This window comes from Pelobates fuscus, chromosome 10 (genome assembly GCF_036172605.1).
Source record: "Pelobates fuscus isolate aPelFus1 chromosome 10, aPelFus1.pri, whole genome shotgun sequence".
Taxonomy (NCBI): Eukaryota; Metazoa; Chordata; class Amphibia; order Anura; family Pelobatidae; genus Pelobates; species Pelobates fuscus.
The window spans coordinates 10,297,814-10,318,032 of record NC_086326.1 but is presented as its reverse complement, the minus strand read 5'-3'; the positions used below and the strand labels follow the sequence as shown (position 1 = coordinate 10,318,032).

The 20,219-nt window shown below is 43.8% G+C and overlaps 1 protein-coding gene across 3 annotated transcripts in view; it reads left to right on the top strand.

The window, feature by feature from the left end:
- CLCN1 (chloride voltage-gated channel 1) overlaps positions 1–14,716 on the top strand; it is a 123,521-nt gene extending 108,805 nt beyond the window's left edge. For all 3 annotated transcript variants that reach the window (XM_063434836.1, XM_063434837.1, XM_063434835.1), the window contains exons 20-23: positions 9,672–9,707; positions 10,689–10,793; positions 10,955–11,041; positions 13,383–14,716. In XM_063434836.1, the coding sequence (XP_063290906.1) occupies positions 9,672–9,707; positions 10,689–10,793; positions 10,955–11,041; positions 13,383–13,670 (516 nt within the window). In that variant the 3' untranslated portion in view covers positions 13,671–14,716. The remainder of the gene's footprint in view (positions 1–9,671; positions 9,708–10,688; positions 10,794–10,954; positions 11,042–13,382) is intronic.
- Positions 14,717–20,219: the final 5,503 nt, after the last annotated feature.

The following is a 20,219-nucleotide window of genomic DNA, read 5'->3' as shown; positions in this document are numbered from 1 at the left end:
CTAGCAGGATTAGAGCAGACAGATCAGGGAGCATTGTGTGTTTGGGGGAGGAATGACTAGCAGGGTTAGAGCAGTCAGATCAGGGAGCAGTGTGTGTTTGGTGGAGGAATGACTAGCAGGGTTAGAGCAGACAGATCAGGGAGCAGTGTGTGTTTGGTGGAGGAATGACTAGCAGGGTTAGAGCAGTCAGATCAGGGAGCAGTGTGTGTTTGGTGGAGGAATGACTAGCAGGGTTAGAGCAGACAGATCAGGGAGCAGTGTGTGTTTGGTGGAGGAAAGACTAGCAGGGTTAGAGCAGACAGATCAGGGAGCAGTGTGTGTTTGGTGGAGGAATGACTAGCAGGGTTAGAGCAGACAGATCAGGGAGCAGTGTGTGTTTGGTGGAGGAATGATTAGCAGGATTAGAGCAGACAGATCAGGGAACAGTGTGTGTTTGGCGGAGGAATGACTAGCAGGGTTAGAGCAGTCAGATCAGGGAGCAGTGTGTGTTTGGTGGAGGAATGACTAGCAGGGTTAGAGCAGACAGATCAGGGAGCAGGGAATGTTTGGCGGAGGAATGACTAGCAGGGTTAGAGCAGACAGATCAAGGAGCAGTTTGTGTTTGGTGGAGGAATGACTAGCAGGATTAGAGCAGACAGATCAGGGAGCAGTGTGTGTTTGGTGGAGGAATGACTAGCAGGGTTAGAGCAGACAGATCAGGGAGCAGTGTGTGTTTGGTGGAGGAATGACTAGCAGGATTAGAGCAGACAGATCAGGGAGCAGGGAATGTTTGGTGGAGGAATGACTAGCAGGGTTAGAGCAGACAGATCAGGGAGCAGGGAATGTTTGGTGGAGGAATGACTAGCAGGGTTAGAGCAGACAGATCAGGGAGCAGTGTGTGTTTGGTGGAGGAATGACTAGCAGGGTTAGAGCAGACAGATAAAGGAGCAGTGTGTGTTTGGTGAAGGAATGACTAGCAGGATTAGAACAGACAGATCAGCGAGCAGGGAATGTTTGGTAAAGGAATGACTAGCAGGGTTAGAGCAGACATATCAGGGAGCAGTGTGTGTTTGGTGGAGGAATGACTAGCAGGATTAGAGCAGACAGATCAGGGAGCAGTGTGTGTTTGGTAAAGGAATGACTAGCAGGGTTAGAGCAGACATATCAGGGAGCAGTGTGTGTTTGGTAAAAGAATGACTAGCAGGGTTAGAGCAGTCAGATCAGGGAGCAGGGAATGTTTGGTGGAGGAATGACTAGCAGGGTTAGAGCAGACAGATCAAGGAGCAGTGTGTGTTTGGTGGAGGAATGACTAGCAGGATTAGAGTAGACAGATCAGGGAGCAGTGTGTGTTTGGTGGAGGAATGACTAGCAGGGTTAGAGTAGACAGATCAGGGAGCAGTGTGTGTTTGGTGGAGGAATGACTAGCAGGGTTAGAGCAGACAGATCAGGGAGCAGTGTGTGTTTGGTAAAGGAATGACTAGCAGGGTTAGAGCAGACAGATAAGGGAGCAGTGTGTGTTTGGTGGAGGAATGACTAGCAGGGTTAGAGCAGACAGATCAGGGAGCAGGGAATGTTTGGCGGAGGAATGACTAGCAGGGTTAGAGCAGACAGACCAAGGAGCAGGGAATGTTTGGTAAAGGAATGACTAGCAGGGTTAGAGCAGACAGATCAGGGAGCAGGGAATGTTTGGTAAAGGAATGACTAGCAGGGTTAGAGCAGACAGATCAGGGAGCAGTGTGTGTTTGGTGGAGGAATGACTAGCAGGATTAGAGCAGACAGATCAGGGAGCAGTGTGTGTTTGGTAAAGAAATGACTAGCAGGGTTAGAGCAGACAGATCAGGGAGCAGTGTGTGTTTGGTGGAGGAATGACTAGCAGGGTTAGAACAGGCAGATAAAGGAGCAGTGTGTGTTTGGTGGAGGAATGACTAGTAGGATTAGAACAGACAGATCAGCGAGCAGGGAATGTTTGGTAAAGGAATGACTAGCAGGGTTAGAGCAGACATATCAGGGAGCAGTGTGTGTTTGGTGGAGGAATGACTAGCAGGATTCGGGCAGACAGATCAAGGAGCAGTGTGTGTTTGGTAGAGGAATGACTAGCAGGGTTAGAGCAGACAGATAAAGGAGCAGTGTGTGTTTGGTGAAGGAATGACTAGTAGGATTAGAACAGACAGATCAGCGAGCAGGGAATGTTTGGTAAAGGAATGACTAGCAGGGTTAGAGCAGACATATCAGAGAGCAGTGTGTGTTTGGTGGAGGAATGACTAGCAGGATTCGGGCAGACAGATCAAGGAGCAGTGTGTGTTTGGTAGAGGAATGACTAGCAGGGTTAGAGCAGACAGATAAAGGAGCAGTGTGTGTTTGGTGAAGGAATGACTAGCAGGATTAGAACAGACAGATCAGGGAGCAGTGTGTGTTTGGTAAAGGAATGACTAGCAGGGTTAGAGCAGACATATCAGGGAGCAGTGTGTGTTTGGTGGAGGAATGATTAGCAGGATTAGAGCAGACAGATCAGGGAACAGTGTGTGTTTGGCGGAGGAATGACTAGCAGGGTTAGAGCAGTCAGATCAGGGAGCAGTGTGTGTTTGGTGGAGGAATGACTAGCAGGGTTAGAGCAGACATATCAGGGAGCAGTGTGTGTTTGGTGGAGGAATGACTAGCAGGGTTAGAGCAGACAGATCAGGGAGCAGGGAATGTTTGGCGGAGGAATGACTAGCAGGGTTAGAGCAGACAGATCAAGGAGCAGGGAATGTTTGGTAAAGGAATGACTAGCAGGGTTAGAGCAGACAGATCAGGGAGCAGTGTGTGTTTGGTGGAGGAATGACTAGTAGGATTAGAACAGACAGATCAGCGAGCCGGGAATGTTTGGTAAAGGAATGACTAGCAGGGTTAGAGCAGACATATCAGGGAGCAGTGTGTGTTTGGTGGAGGAATGACTAGCAGGGTTAGAGCAGACATATCAGGGAGCAGTGTGTGTTTGGTGGAGGAATGACTAGCAGGGTTAGAGCAGACAGATAAAGGAGCAGTGTGTGTTTGGTGGAGGAATGACTAGCAGGATTAGAACAGACAGATCAGCGAGCAGGGAATGTTTGGTAAAGGAATGACTAGCAGGGTTAGAGCAGACATCAGGGAGCAGTGTGTGTTTGGTGGAGGAATGACTAGCAGGATTAGAGCAGACAGATCAGGGAGCAGGGAATGTTTGGCGGAGGAATGACTAGCAGGGTTAGAGCAGACAGATCAAGGAGCAGGGAATGTTTGGTAAAGGAATGACTAGCAGGGTTAGAGCAGACAGATCAGGGAGCAGGGAATGTTTGGTAAAGGAATGACTAGCAGGGTTAGAGCAGACAGATCAGGGAGCAGTGTGTGTTTGGTGGAGGAATGACTAGCAGGATTAGAGCAGACAGATCAGGGAGCAGTGTGTGTTTGGTAAAGAAATGACTAGCAGGGTTAGAGCAGACAGATCAGGGAGCAGTGTGTGTTTGGTGGAGGAATGACTAGCAGGGTTAGAACAGGCAGATAAAGGAGCAGTGTGTGTTTGGTGGAGGAATGACTAGTAGGATTAGAACAGACAGATCAGCGAGCAGGGAATGTTTGGTAAAGGAATGACTAGCAGGGTTAGAGCAGACATATCAGGGAGCAGTGTGTGTTTGGCGGAGGAATGACTAGCAGGATTCGGGCAGACAGATCAAGGAGCAGTGTGTGTTTGGTAGAGGAATGACTAGCAGGGTTAGAGCAGACAGATAAAGGAGCAGTGTGTGTTTGGTGAAGGAATGACTAGTAGGATTAGAACAGACAGATCAGCGAGCAGGGAATGTTTGGTAAAGGAATGACTAGCAGGGTTAGAGCAGACATATCAGAGAGCAGTGTGTGTTTGGTGGAGGAATGACTAGCAGGATTCGGGCAGACAGATCAAGGAGCAGTGTGTGTTTGGTAGAGGAATGACTAGCAGGGTTAGAGCAGACAGATAAAGGAGCAGTGTGTGTTTGGTGAAGGAATGACTAGCAGGATTAGAACAGACAGATCAGGGAGCAGTGTGTGTTTGGTAAAGGAATGACTAGCAGGGTTAGAGCAGACATATCAGGGAGCAGTGTGTATTTGGTGGAGGAATGACTAGCAGGATTAGAGCAGACAGATCAGGGAGCATTGTGTGTTTGGGGGAGGAATGACTAGCAGGGTTAGAGCAGTCAGATCAGGGAGCAGTGTGTGTTTGGTGGAGGAATGACTAGCAGGGTTAGAGCAGACAGATCAGGGAGCAGTGTGTGTTTGGTGGAGGAATGACTAGCAGGGTTAGAGCAGTCAGATCAGGGAGCAGTGTGTGTTTGGTGGAGGAATGACTAGCAGGGTTAGAGCAGACAGATCAGGGAGCAGTGTGTGTTTGGTGGAGGAAAGACTAGCAGGGTTAGAGCAGACAGATCAGGGAGCAGTGTGTGTTTGGTGGAGGAATGACTAGCAGGGTTAGAGCAGACAGATCAGGGAGCAGTGTGTGTTTGGTGGAGGAATGATTAGCAGGATTAGAGCAGACAGATCAGGGAACAGTGTGTGTTTGGCGGAGGAATGACTAGCAGGGTTAGAGCAGTCAGATCAGGGAGCAGTGTGTGTTTGGTGGAGGAATGACTAGCAGGGTTAGAGCAGACAGATCAGGGAGCAGGGAATGTTTGGCGGAGGAATGACTAGCAGGGTTAGAGCAGACAGATCAAGGAGCAGTTTGTGTTTGGTGGAGGAATGACTAGCAGGATTAGAGCAGACAGATCAGGGAGCAGTGTGTGTTTGGTGGAGGAATGACTAGCAGGGTTAGAGCAGACAGATCAGGGAGCAGTGTGTGTTTGGTGGAGGAATGACTAGCAGGATTAGAGCAGACAGATCAGGGAGCAGGGAATGTTTGGTGGAGGAATGACTAGCAGGGTTAGAGCAGACAGATCAGGGAGCAGGGAATGTTTGGTGGAGGAATGACTAGCAGGGTTAGAGCAGACAGATCAGGGAGCAGTGTGTGTTTGGTGGAGGAATGACTAGCAGGGTTAGAGCAGACAGATAAAGGAGCAGTGTGTGTTTGGTGAAGGAATGACTAGCAGGATTAGAACAGACAGATCAGCGAGCAGGGAATGTTTGGTAAAGGAATGACTAGCAGGGTTAGAGCAGACATATCAGGGAGCAGTGTGTGTTTGGTGGAGGAATGACTAGCAGGATTAGAGCAGACAGATCAGGGAGCAGTGTGTGTTTGGTAAAGGAATGACTAGCAGGGTTAGAGCAGACATATCAGGGAGCAGTGTGTGTTTGGTAAAAGAATGACTAGCAGGGTTAGAGCAGTCAGATCAGGGAGCAGGGAATGTTTGGTGGAGGAATGACTAGCAGGGTTAGAGCAGACAGATCAAGGAGCAGTGTGTGTTTGGTGGAGGAATGACTAGCAGGATTAGAGTAGACAGATCAGGGAGCAGTGTGTGTTTGGTGGAGGAATGACTAGCAGGGTTAGAGTAGACAGATCAGGGAGCAGTGTGTGTTTGGTGGAGGAATGACTAGCAGGGTTAGAGCAGACAGATCAGGGAGCAGGGAATGTTTGGCGGAGGAATGACTAGCAGGGTTAGAGCAGACAGATCAAGGAGCAGTGTGTGTTTGGTGGAGGAATGACTAGCAGGATTAGAGCAGACAGATCAGGGAGCAGGGAATGTTTGGTGGAGGAATGACTAGCAGGGTTAGAGCAGACAGATCAGGGAGCAGGGAATGTTTGGTGGAGGAATGACTAGCAGGGTTAGAGCAGACAGATCAGGGAGCAGTGTGTGTTTGGTGGAGGAATGACTAGCAGGGTTAGAGCAGACAGATCAGGGAGCAGGAAATGTTTGGTGGAGGAATGATTAGCAGGGTTAGAGCAGACAGATCAATGAGCAGTGTGTGTTTGGTAGAGGAATGACTAGCAGGATTAGAGTAGACAGATCAGGGAGCAGTGTGTGTTTGGTAAAGGAATGACTGGCAGGATTAGAGCAGACAGATCAGGGAGCAGTGTGTGTTTGGTGGAGGAATGACTAGCAGGATTAGAGCAGACAGATCAGGGAGCAGGGAATGTTTGGTGGAGGAATGACTAGCAGGGTTAGAGCAGACAGATCAGGGAGCAGGGAATGTTTGGTGGTTGAATGACTAGCAGGGTTAGAGCAGACAGATCAGGGAGCAGTGTGTGTTTGGTGGAGGAATGACTAGCAGGGTTAGAGCAGACAGATCAGGGAGCAGGACATGTTTGGTGGAGGAATGATTAGCAGGGTTAGAGCAGACAGATCAATGAGCAGTGTGTGTTTGGTGGAGGAATGACTAGCAGGATTAGAGCAGACAGATCAGGGAGCAGTGTGTGTTTGATGGAGGAATGGCTAGCAGGGTTAGAGCAGACAGATCAGGGAGCAGTGTGTTTGATGGAGGAATGACTAGCAGGGTTAGAGCAGACAGAGCAGTGTGTGGAGGAATGACTAGCAGGATTAAAGCAGACAGATCAGGGAGCAGTGTGTGTTTGGTGGAGGAATGACTAGCAGGGTTAGAGCAGACATATCAGGGAGCAGTGTGTGTTTGGTGGAGGAATGACTAGCAAAGTTAGAGCAGACAGATCAGGGAGCAGGGAATGTTTGGTGGAGGAATGACTAGCAGGATTAGAGCAGACAGATCAGGGAGCAGGGAATGTTTGGTGGAGGAATGACTAGCAGGATTAGAGTAGACAGATCAGGGAGCAGTGTGTGTTTGGTGGAGGAATGACTAGCAGGGTTAGAGCAGACAGATCAGGGAGCAGTGTGTGTTTGGTTGAGGAATGGCTAGCAGGGTTAGAGCAGACAGATCAATGAGCAGTGTGTTTTTGGTGGAGGAATGACTAGCAGGATTAGAGCAGACAGATCAGGGAGCAGTGTGTGTTTGATGGAGGAATGGCTAGCAGGGTTAGAGCAGACAGATCAGGGAGCAGTGTGTTTGATGGAGGAATGACTAGCAGGGTTAGAGCAGACAGAGCAGTGTGTGGAGGAATGACTAGCAGGATTAAAGCAGACAGATCAGGGAGCAGTGTGTGTTTGGTGGAGGAATGACTAGCAGGGTTAGAGCAGACATATCAGGGAGCAGTGTGTGTTTGGTGGAGGAATGACTAGCAAAGTTAGAGCAGACAGATCAGGGAGCAGGGAATGTTTGGTGGAGGAATGACTAGCAGGATTAGAGTAGACAGATCAGGGAGCAGTGTGTGTTTGGTGGAGGAATGACTAGCAGGGTTAGAGCAGACAGATCAGGGAGCAGTGTGTGTTTGGTGGAGGAATGGCTAGCAGGGTTAGAGCAGACAGATCAGGGAGCAGGGAATATTTGGTGGAGGAATGACTAGCAGGATTCGGGCAGACAGATCAAGGAGCAGTGTGTGTTTGATGGAGGAATGACTAGCAGGATTAGAGCAGACAGATCAGGGAGCAGGGAATGTTTGGTGGAGGAATGACTAGCAGGGTTAGAGCAGACAGATCAGGGAGCAGGGAATGTTTGGTGGAGGAATGACTAGAAGGGTTAGAGCAGACAGATCAAGGAGCAGTGTGTGTTTGGTGGAGGAATGACTAGCAGGATTAGAGCAGACAGATCAGGGAGCAGGGAATGTTTGGTGGAGGAATGACTAGCAGGGTTAGAGCAGACAGATCAGGGAGCAGGGAATGTTTGGTGGAGGAATGACTAGAAGGGTTAGAGCAGACAGATCAATGAGCAATGTGTGTTTGGTGGAGGAATGACTAGCAGGATTAGAGCAGACAGATCAAGGAGCAGTGTGTGTTTGATGGAGGAATGACTAGCAGGATTAGAGCAGACAGATCAGGGAGCAGGGAATGTTTGGTGGAAGAATGACTAGCAGGGTTAGAGCAGACAGATCAGGGAGCAGGCAATGTTTGGTGGAGGAATGACTAGAAGGGTTAGAGTAGACAGATCAAGGAGCAGTGTGTCTTTGGTGGAGGAATGACTAGCAGGATTAGAGCAGACAGATCAGGGAGCAGTGTGTGTTTGGTGGAGGAATGACTAGCAGCGTTAGAGCAGACAGATCAGGGAGCAGGGAATGTTTGGTGGCGGAATGAATAGCAGTGTTAGAGCAGACAGATCAAGGAGCAGTGTGTGTTTGATGGAGGAATGACTTGCAGGGTTAGAGCAGACAGATCAGGGAGCAGGGAATGCTTGGTGGAGGAATGTCTAGCAGGGTTAGAGCAGACAGATCAGGGAGCAGGGCATGTTTGGTAAAGGAATGACTAGCAGAGTTAGAGCAGACAGATCAGGGAGCAGGGAATGTTTGGTGGAGGAATGACTAGCAGGGTTAGAGCAGACAGATCAAGGAACAGTGTGTGTTTGGTGGAGGAATGACTAGCAGGATTAGAGCAGACAGATCAGGGAGCAGTGTGTGTTTGATGGAGGAATGACTAGCAGGGTTAGAGCAGACAGATCAGGGAGCATTGTGTGTTTGTTGGAGGAATGACTAGCAGGGTTAGAGCAGACAGATCAGGGAGCAGTGTGTGTTTGATGGAGGAATGACTAGCAGGGTTAGAGCAGACAGATCAGGGATCAGGGAATGTTTGGTGGAGGAATGACTAGCAGGGATAGTGCAGACAGATTAAGGAGCAGTGTGTGTTTGGTAAAGGAATGACTAGCAGGATTAGAGCAGACAGATCAGGGAGCAGAGAGTGCTTGATGGAGGAATGACTAGCAGGGATAGTGCAGACAGGTCAGGGAGCAGTGTTTGTTTGGTAGAGGAATGACTAGCAGGGTTAGAACAGACAGATCAGGGAGCAGGGAATGTTTGGTGGAGGAATGACTAGCAGGGTTAGAACAGACAGATCAGGGAGCAGGGAATGTTTGGTGGAGGAATGACCAGCAGGATAAGAGCAGATAGATCAGAGAGCAGTGTGTGTTTGGTGGAGGAATGACTAGCAGGATTAGAGCAGACAGATCACGGAGCAGTGTGTGTTTGGTGGAGGAATGGCTAGCAGGGTTAGAGCAGACAGATCAGGGAGCAGTGTGTGTTTGGTAAAGGAATGACTGGCAGGATTAGAGCACACAGGTCAAAGAGCAGTGTGTGTTTGGTGGAGGAATGGCCAGCAGGATTTGAACAGGCAGATCAGGGAGCATTGTGTGTTTGGTGAAGGAATGACTAGCAAGATTAGAGCAGACAGGTCAAGGAGCAGTGAATGTTTGGTGGAGGAATGACTAGCAGGATTAGAGCAGATAGGTTGGGGAGCAGTGAATACTTGGCAGAGGAATGACTAGCAGGATTTGTGCAGACAGATCAGGGAGCAGCAAATACTTGGTAGAGGAATGACTAGCAGGTTTCGAGCATACAGGTCGGGCTGAGCAGCGAGTGCTTGGTGGAGGAATGATTAGCAGGATTTGAGCAGACAGGTCGGTGAGCAGTGAACACTTGGTGGAGGAATGACTATCAGGGTTAGAGCAGACAGGTCAGAGAGCAGCGGGTGCTTGGTGGAGGAATGACTAGCAGGATTGATGAATGCTTTGTTTAATGACTTATGAGATTAGAAGAGTCTCTCCTTTGCTGCAGTACTGGATGTTAGGATATGGAGAAAACTTTAATTATCATCATATTTGGACATGAGCTGTAGAACTGCACACAAACTGCCTAACTGGTGATGAAGGAAAGATCAGTCTCTTAGGAAGATCGCCGCCACAAGTTGATGGTACTTAGTGTTGACTGCTTTCTTATTTCTCTGCAGGTATCTGAACCTGAAGATACTATGAGACCTGAAGAGGTAAGAACATTATGGAAGAATGAAAGACAGTAAAAACATGGCAAGAGACGAGACAGCTAGGGGCGTGGACTAGAAGGGAGGAGGTTGTAAGAAGCCACATTTAGGGGACACAATTCACATTAAGCACTATCACTCTTATAGTGCTAATTACATTAGGAAAGGAGAACAACATAAGACGACATCTCCTTGGTGTTACATTCATGGGCATGTGATGTGGATGTGGTATGGCCTTTGTGAAGTGCAGAGAGGGCAGCTCTGTGTTTCAGGAATAATTTGAATAGGATGAGACACAGTATGAATGCACACACCCTGATAAATTAATTTCTACATATCTATGGAGCATCTTCCCATGGCTCTGGAAAACTTGAGAGGCCTCACACACCATTTATTTGACCGACCGCAGGCATGGTCGCATGTCCAAAACCGTTCCAGGAAATCCAGGCTTGTAGTCGGTCTAGTTCGGTAGTTTGAAAATGAACAAACTACCGAACAGAGTCAATAGTCTTACCCTGGAGCTTGTTCCCTTCATCCAGACGAATGATCTCATCGAACAGTGCCTTTCTAAGTTGAATAGAATCGAACGCAGGCAATGATGGAAGTCCAGCAGTGTTCGGGAGTTTCTGTATCCGATTTTAGTTCCACTGCGGTAAGAAACGTTCCAAGTTGTTAATAGCTGTTAACAAGCTCCAGGGTGGTCTCTGTTCGTGCGGCTGTTCGGTAAACGAACCATATAATCCCAATTGCACAAACAGAGACTTTTACATTATTTTTCACAGGGTCCATAGTCTGTGGGCAGGAGGGTGGCAAGCAGGCTCCTCCATGAGCTCATGGCAAAAAGGGGAGTTTGTCACAATGTTATTCCCTTACACTCAAGTCAGTTATGTGTTCAAATAGGCTATTTTAGTATAAAAGGTGAAATTCACTTAGAACTATTGACGAGTGATACTCTAGTGAAGGCTTTTTATTTTCTTTTGTTTGCAGATCCTGGTCTGGGAGCAGCAGGAACTTGCGAAGACGGCCTCATTTGACAGCTGTCTAATCGATCCATCACCATTCCAGCTGGTGGAGAGGACGTCTCTTCATAAAGTGAGTTGGAGAGACATATATTTATTTATTCATGTCTCTTAACCCCTTAACGACACATGACATGTGTGACATGTCATGATTCCCTTTTATTCCAGAAGTTTGGTCCTTAAGGGGTTAAACAGCGGATATTACATGTCTCATTGAATGTCTTGTTCCTGCAGACGCACACGCTTTTTTCGCTCCTGGGTCTCAGCCTGGCATATATTACCAGTGGTGGAAAACTTAGAGGTGTCATCGCATTGAAAGAGGTGAGAAGTCTGAACGCAATGAGTATAGGAGGGGACGGAGTAACATTGAAAAGCACACTTTGCTTTGGTGTTTTTTGTTTTTTTCCCATTGTACCAATTACTTAACAGGTCATTACAATCTAGAATCGATATAGAATCTATATTGTATAATAATAATTATTAAACATCTGAATATTTAAGGACTTTTGGTTGTTTTGCATGATCAAATTCCCAAAAATCTCACAACTTTTTTCCTGCTGGTGCTGAATTTCGAACTTTTTATAATCTTAAAACCAGCTTAACGTCATAGTTAATCACACATTCTTGAGAACGATGTTCCAAATTTCTATAGTTGGCAACAAAATAAAATGGATCCATTTTGGAAACATTTGTGTAATGCGTGCTGCGTTTCAATTTGACACTGATATGGGTGTATATTTCTGTATATAAAGTGCATGTCTTGTGTTATCAGCTTTGCTATGTTATTTTGTTATATTATTTGTCCTTTAAAATATTAATGAGGAATAATTGATATACATTTTATAAAATTCAGGGCCGGTGTTTGTGCCAACACTGTGACTAGTGATTGTGGTATTGGTTAATTACCAATCTAGTCTATGCATTAAACCACAGATTCATTTTATGTCTAAGATAACCAAATTGTACAACTGCAGCTATACTGGCCTTAAACTGATTTCAAGGGAACTCCTGCCAAATCATGGGTCAGTGGAAAACAGGGCAGTTAATGGAATATTGACATCGATGCAGGATAGACAGAATATATCATTGTACAAACTCTCATACAGATCAGTATATTACAGGATATCTTGGAAACCTCAGGAATAAATGCTGCTTATCCTCCCCCTTTATGAGCCGCTAGACCGGCGAAATCCCTGTCGATGGGCTCACTGAATCCTAGTTAATTACCAATTTTGAGATTTTGGACACATTGTACCCTCTTAATATTTGGGAGATTTGGCTATAGGAATATAGTGATAATTTAGTTCAGCCAGTTTAATTTAGTTTGCAGTTACAGTTGGCATTAGTTATTTAGCCTGATAGCTCAGGTGCCCTCAAAGATACAATCATGGAGTTAAGACATTACATTAGGTGCCCTCGAAGGCGCAATCAGGGAGTTTAAACATTACATTAGGTGCCCTCGAAGGCGCAATCAGGGAGTTTAAACATTACATTAGGTGCCCTCGAAGGCGCAATCAGGGAGTTTAAACATTACATTAGGTGCCCTCGAAGGCGCAATCAGGGAGTTTATATATTATATTAGGTGCCCTCGAAGGTGCAATCAGGGAGTTTAGACATTACATTAGGTGCCCTCAAAGGCGCAATCAGGGAGTTTAAACATTACATTAGGTGCCCTCGAAGGCGCAATCAGGGAGTTTAAACATTACATTAGGTGCCCTCGAAGGCGCAATCAGGGAGTTTATATATTATATCAGGTGCCCTCGAAGGTGCAATCAGGGAGTTTAGACATTACATTAGGTGCCCTCAAAGGCGCAATTAGGGAGTTTATATATTATATTAGGTGCCCTCGAAAGCCCAATCAGGAAGTTTAGACATTACATTAGGTGCCTTCGAAGGCGCAATCAGGGAGTTTATATATTATATTAGGTGCCCACTAAGGCGCGATCAGGGAGTTTAGACATTACATTAGGTGCCCTTGAAGGTGCAATCAGGGAGTTTAGACATTACATTGGGTGCCCTCGAAGGTGCTATCAAGGAGTTTATATATTATATTAGGTGCCCTCAAAGGCGCAATCAGGGAGTTTAGACATTACATTAGGTGCCCACGATGGCACAGAATTAATATAATCTTGATCTCTTCGTGGTCCTTTTTCTGCTTCTTGTAGCAATCACATTTAACGCCATATATGGCGTGGGAACTTTGTGTGCACCAGGTCTATTATTTCCTGACATTTAATACTCAGATTGTGGCATTGATATGGATATGCTACTTATTTAATACATTGTCTTAATCACGAGTAACAGATATAACTGCACTGACAAACCTGCATTTTCTTGCTTCCCAATAAATATTTCTAATCACATTGCTTTTAAAACTCACACATTCTTTATTTTTATAGCGTCTACAAAAGTTATGTTTTAACTCATATGTATATGTACTAGGAAAAACTTTCTTCTTTACAAACTACTTTACTTATGGGGTATCCCCACCTTTTTTTCCTCATCATTCATATGATTTAGCTCTATGTCTTTATTTAATCTTAGAGAAATAATCACTGGTGCAGATAACTGTGTTAATGATATCTTCCGCTGTATAGTGATATCCATAAGATGCTGACTGTGTTGAGAATGCGGGTGGCCTGATTATTTGGTTTTATTGCAGCTTCAGAAAGCAATAGAAGGGACAGCTCAGTCTGGTGTCCGATTACGTCCTCCTTTCGCCAGTTTCCGTGATGCCAGCCGCAATTTGTCTCAGAAGAAAGTCCACAGACCGGAGCCTAAATCTCCTCCCTCTCCTGACCCTTCAGTGCTCCTCGATGAACCCATCACCATTGCCACCCCAGATTCTGAACTGGACGATTTGTCAGGACAAGGGTCTGAAAATGTGTCACAGATTCTTAAAGACTTTCAGGTGTCATCAGATCATAGCGACGATGATGCCCCACTGTAATTCTAGGGACGTTGGGTGATACTCGACATTGCTATGGCATGGTCCAGTTACATTTCATTTATCTTAAGTGGTACAAAAAATACAGGACACTATGTGCTACAACAACACCACAAGGTATCACATAACAAGGTATTATCTTACCTATTACAAGGTATAATATTACAAGGTATTATATTACCTTATTACAAGGTATCACATTACAAGGTACTATCTTACGTTGCTACAAAGTATCACAGCCTTTCTTCGTTCCTGTTACCCAAACATATATAAGGTATGTTATCCCTGCAAAATCATGTCACTGAGGAGCGTGGGAACATTTTAAATAATGTATATGGTATCTTTTGTGTATGGAACCATTATTTGGAATAGCATAAAATGATGTAAAAAAGTCAGATTGGAGAACATTACCCAGAAGCTGCTGTTTTACCCAGTATTGCCTGGTGCCCTGCCCTCACCAGCTGTGTCCGCACACAGAGCAAGTGGATGCCAAGTGGTTTTTCTATCGAATTCTGAAAGCTGGGATTCTATGCTTGTAATGTTGCCGCAGGATTCATCATGTACAATGATTCCAGACATGACTTTTAAATGGACAAAAAACACAATCAGTACATCTTCAGGCTAGGGCTCCCTGTGAACTTTCTAAAATCATTATATTGTGCAGGGGTGGGAGGCCTATAGGGGAATTCAGAAACCACGCACATTTTTACAGAGAGTTTGAAGGACAGGGTTGTCGTGGGTAACAGAGTATGTTAGTTAATTAGGTAATAGACTATGCAAGCAATTTATATTTAAATACCACGAGCAGAGAAAGCACCGAGAGTGAATTAACACAGTACGGAAAAGAAAATGGGACTGACACGGTCACGTGGTAGCTCTAATGATATTAAATTCTGCATTTTCTGAGAATGTATTTAAAACAATCACAGTGCAATTTCAGAACACACTCGAGGAACAAAATCACATTACTGGGGGTTTACTGAATAACTTTCCCATTAAAATCAGTTAAAAGCAATTATATTTGTAATAAATGATTTATTTACACTACATCTGCTTATCTCTGCTATTTCCTTTCCATGTTGGGTTTTATCTCAGTTTTACAATCCCTATTACTGTGGGACATGTTATATACTGTTATTCACCGACGTTCGCACAATGACTGCTGTAAGAATCAGTTAACATGTAGCCATTCTTTGATAAACAAGTATATTCTAAGCTTTCCAGAGCCCTTCATTGGTTTACAAACTTCATACAGATCCTGATCATTTCAAAGCATTTACAATGCTGTGCTTTGTCCAGGTACTGGCTGCATTTGTTTGGGTCCAAGTTCTCCAGGTCCAAGTTTCATAGTTGCATAGACTGAAAAGAGACATGCGTCCATCAAGTTCAGCCTTTCTCACATTTGTTTTTGATTTTGATCCAAAAGAAGCCAAAGAAAATAAAAAACGTTTAAAGCATTTCCAACTTTGCAATAGACTAGGAAACAATCCCTTCTTGACCCCAGAATGGCAGTCAGACATCTCCTCGGATCAAGAAGCTATTACCCCACTAATTAAAAATTATATCCCTGAATATTATGTTTTTTGCAAGTATTTATCCAGTTGCTGTTTAAACTTCTGTAAACACGCTGATCAAACCACATCTTCAGGCAGAGAATTCCATAACCTAATTGTTCTTTCTGTAAAAAAAACCTTTGCTTTGCCTTAGACTAAATCGCCTTTCTTCCAGTCTAAATACGTGACCTTGTGTCCTATGTGTAGTCCTGTTTATGAATAGATTCCCAGATAATGGTTTGTATTAGCCCCGAATATATGTGTATAATGTTATCATATCCCCTCTCAGGCTCTGTTTTTTTAAATTAAAGAGATCTAAATGTGTTAACCTTTTTTCATAGCCAAAATGTCCCATTCCTTTTGTTAATTTTGCAGCCCACCCCTGCACTTTTTCTAGTGCCATAATATCCTTCTTTAGAACAGTTGCCCAAAATTAATAAATCACAAAAGTAAAAATCTAGTCAATATATAAAGAATGAATTGAAAGAAAGATACACTTAAGGTTTTAAGAAAAAAAGGGGGATAACCCCTAAATAGGGGGCTCGGGTAGCAGACTCAGTATACTTCGGGTGTCAGCCTATCACTACTGCGTATCCAGCAGCGGTTGACTGACACCCTGTAATAGTGCTACCTCAGTGTATTACGGCTGGTCCTCGGACCAACTCTGTTCACATTTATTCTTTCTTTTTTATTGGGAAAAATGGGTGGCTTAGTGTGAGAGTAGATTTTATTAAGGGGTGCCCTCTAAGGCACATTAGCTTTCAAAATCAGGAGTATTAGGTCATTTATTATCTTTCACTTTTCCTCTCCACTTCATAGCTGTTCTATATCGGTATTAGAAACATAGTTACAATAATATATTGACTAGAATTGGTTACATTCTATTTATTCCGATTTTTTCAAGATAATTTATAAACATGTTAAATAGAAGGGGTCCCACAACAGAACCCCGAGGGACACCACTTACCACTTTTGTCCAGCTGGAAAATTCTCCATTAATGTTGTACTTGTTGTACTCTCCCTTTAAGCCATTGTTCTACCCAAGAACAATAATTTTCATCTAGACCATTTTATTTGAGTTTAAACACTAATCTATTTTGTGGGACTGTATCAAACGCCTTGGCAAAATCTAAGTAGATCACATCCACTGCAACACCCTGATCTATACTTCTACTTACTTCAGCTTAGAATGTTGTTAGGTTAATTTGAAATGACCTATGTTTCATAAACCCATGCTGATTATTGCTAATAACAATGTTCTTCTCAATGGATTTTATCCCTTAATAACCCTTCAAATACTTTCCCAGCCACAGAAGTTACGCTCACAGGTCTATAATTTCCAGGCAAAGATTTTGAAAACTTTGTGAATATAGGAACCACGTCTACCTTCCTCCAATCCACTTGTACATTTCCTGAAAAAAAGGAATCTTGAAAGATTAAATACAGAGGTTCGCTTATTGCCACACTAAGCTCCTTAAATACTCAAGGGTGAGTACTGTCTGGTCCTGGAACATTGTTTACATTAACATTAACTTTCTTTAGTTGCTGAGGCATCTTGTCTTGAGTCATCCAATCATAATTTTTCCACACGTTTTGTCAGATTCTTCATAGGAAGAGGAGCAGGGAATGTGTTAATCCTGGGCTGGCAACCACTGGTATTGAGGATGTTTTCCAAACAGAGATGGAATTCTTAGAATTAGATACATTACACCAGCAAATTAATGTTCAGACAACATGCGTCAGAAATCTAATAAATTATCCAAATGGAAGCATTTCTTGCTGTGGTATCAACTGCCATAACATTCCATTCATATCTCTATAATCTTCTCAGTGTGCAATTTATCTCACTCAGACATCAGACCGATGGTTTACTCAGACATCAGACTGAGGTCGCAATCAGACATCAGACTCAGGGTTTCACTCAGACATCAGACTGAGGGTCTCATTTAGACATCAGAATAAGGGTCTTATTTAGACATCAGACTAAGGGTCTCATTTAGACATCAGACTGAGGTCTCATTAAGACATCAGACTGAGGTCTCATTAAGACACCAGACAGGTCTCATTAAGACATCTGACTGAGGTCGCACTCAGACATCAGACTGAGGTATCATTCAAGCATCAAACTGAGGTCACACTCAAACATCAGACTGAGGTTGCGCTCAAATATCATATTGAGGACGCACTCATACCACTAACTTTTATTCCATTTAAATGCAAACAGCAGAAACTACATATGGAAAACCAAATATATATTAAAACCTGAGAGAGGTGCAGAAAGAAAAGGGCAGACCGAGCTGGACGTGTTTCGCTATATCCAGTGCAGTTTGCCCCTTTGTTTCTGTATTCCCTCACTTGTCTGATGAGTACTGATTACCATGGTTCCAGTTATTACTGTTTGAATTTTGACTTTAGAGAAAGTTATTTCATTTTTAATTGTCCTTATAATGAGTGAAACCTCAATTTGATGTTACACTATGCAGATTGCTTCGTGGTTCATTCGGGGCATTTATGGATTCTTCATTGTCCTTGAACGACCTTCAACGTGCTGCCCAGCAAAATGTGAAATTCATGTGCTTCTAATGTGAACTAGTTATTATATCGCCTGTGATCCCAAAGTATCTACAATGGTTATTGTTTCCACAGCCACACAATCCCTGCCAAGCACAAGGAAGATTTTGTGTGTGTTCCTTAATAAAATTAACCAAAACCCCAATATCTTTAACACTAAAGGGATATGGACATTACAATGTAACCGCTGTCTGTAGAATACTCAGGGAACACAGCAGCTCACACTGCAATTAACCTCCCACTCCCCCCCATTATATTTTACACTAAAGGGATATGGACATTACAATGTAACCGCTGTCTGTAGAATACTCAGGGAACACAGCAGCTCACACTGCAATTAACCCCCCCACTCTCCCCCATTATATTTTACACTAAAGGGATATGGACATTACAATGTAACTGCTGTCTGTAGAATACTCAGGGAACACAGCAGCTCACACTGGAGGGGGCAATTATCCAATCTTAAAGTAGTAAATATTAATTCATGAAGTAACTATAAAATACTCATATCAATATTTTTTTTAATTCTAGTTCCCCTAATAGGAGGAAAACGATTCAATCGTACTGGTTCTGTTTTATTTTATTTCTGTGGATAAGGGAGTTCTATAAAAGTTGTATATGGTTTCCATTATTTTATCTCATTGCTGTCCCTGGACTAATAAACTTTTCTGCATTTCAGTCACGTGTAGTGGAATATTAAACACAATTTGAAAAAATCCTCAATGAGATTTTATGAAGGTTTAAACCAAGTGCCTACGCATTTCACATCTGTCATAAAGGACCAGCATACCTCCAGCTTGCTTCCATTGTTCTAATCTTAACATTTTCAAGACATTTTAATAAAGCCCTGATGAATGCTTGTCAGATTGGGAGATAATGGCCAGTGAATCTGGGAATTGGCAGCAACCCTCGCATTTCACTGCCTTATTACCCAACAATGCATTGAGCAAGGTTTTCTAATAGTTGCAAACAGGAATGGTTGAAAAGTGTGCAGTCTCTATGGAAAAATTATTTTAGTTTATTGGAGGACTATTCACGTTTAGAACGTTTTCCCGATTTCCAGTTTTGAATTCCTTTATAAATGCCCCCAATGTATCCTCACTTTCTGCCAGACATTAATATATAGATTAGGTTTGTGTGTCCTAATAAGCCCATCGGAAACTTGAAATAAAATCATTCAATCAAGAAATAAGGAAATTGTGTCATGTGAATTCTTAGTACTTTGCCCTTTAATATATTGTGTGTTTTGCAGCCATGGCAATAAGGCACTGACACCTCATCTGTCACTTGTCCGCAGTTTATTCCATGCACCATCACGCATGCTATCTGTCCAAGATTCACCCATTATATAGATATTCCTGCGTGCGTCAATATATATATTTATATATGTATGTACATACATATCATATATATATATTCAGAAATTGGAAATCCAAAGAAGCACAAGGCAAGAGAAGAAAACAGACAGAGAGAAAAAATAAAAAAAAAGACATAGATATTGCCCTGTGTAAATGGACAGATTAACCCTATCTCTGCCGTAGAACCCTGCAGAGCATTGTGGCTAGGAAGACATCTGCAGACCACAAACTAACAGAGACTGAGTGACGCTTTGCCCATTCAGAATTTGGCAGCTTTTCACAAATGGCATGAAACATCAATAATTATTATAGCACAGAGAGCTTGTTGATCTCTATAGAAAACACGACATTGCGCACAGAGCATTGGATGTAAATGTATGACATTATAGCAGGATAGAAGTGAGCGTTGGCAGAGCATTGCAGCCAATGGGACAGAGAGCAATTCCACTTCCTAATAGTAACTAGCCAGGTCTTGGGACTGTTCGGTTTACAGTACGGGGTCCTTTACAATGATACTTCATGGGATTTCTACATAGTCCATGTTGGAGAGCTATAAACAGGAATCCTAAGGCAACATTCTAAAAGGGGTGCAATTTGCAGGAACATTTCAGCAGTTTCCATGACGACTGCTTTCCATTTAGAACTTTGCTCAAGAATACGTGTTTATAAATACCCCAGGGCATGCTTTGAATTGTGATCTCAGGATGTTGTTAAACTGGGGGTGGGGGGGGGGGGGAGCTTATGGCAGCTATAGTTTGGTTGTTCCTGTTTAGTGAGAAGTCCCGTGGGCTCCCGTGCGAGGGAAGGCACAGATTACGGAGTATTTCAGGCCCATGGGCAGAATAGATTTAATAGTCATCTAGCGGTAAAACAGGGTCGAACCAATGGACAAAGGAAAAACTCCAAATGCTTTCAATGGGATTCCTTCTCGTTGATAAATGGTATTTTCCTCTGGTTCTTCCTGTGTTTTGCAGCTGGTGGACCTTTTTGTTACATTAAGTTGCCCGGTTGGTCAATCCCTAATAATGCCCAATTAAAATCAATCAAATTGCTGTGTTAAATGATACTTG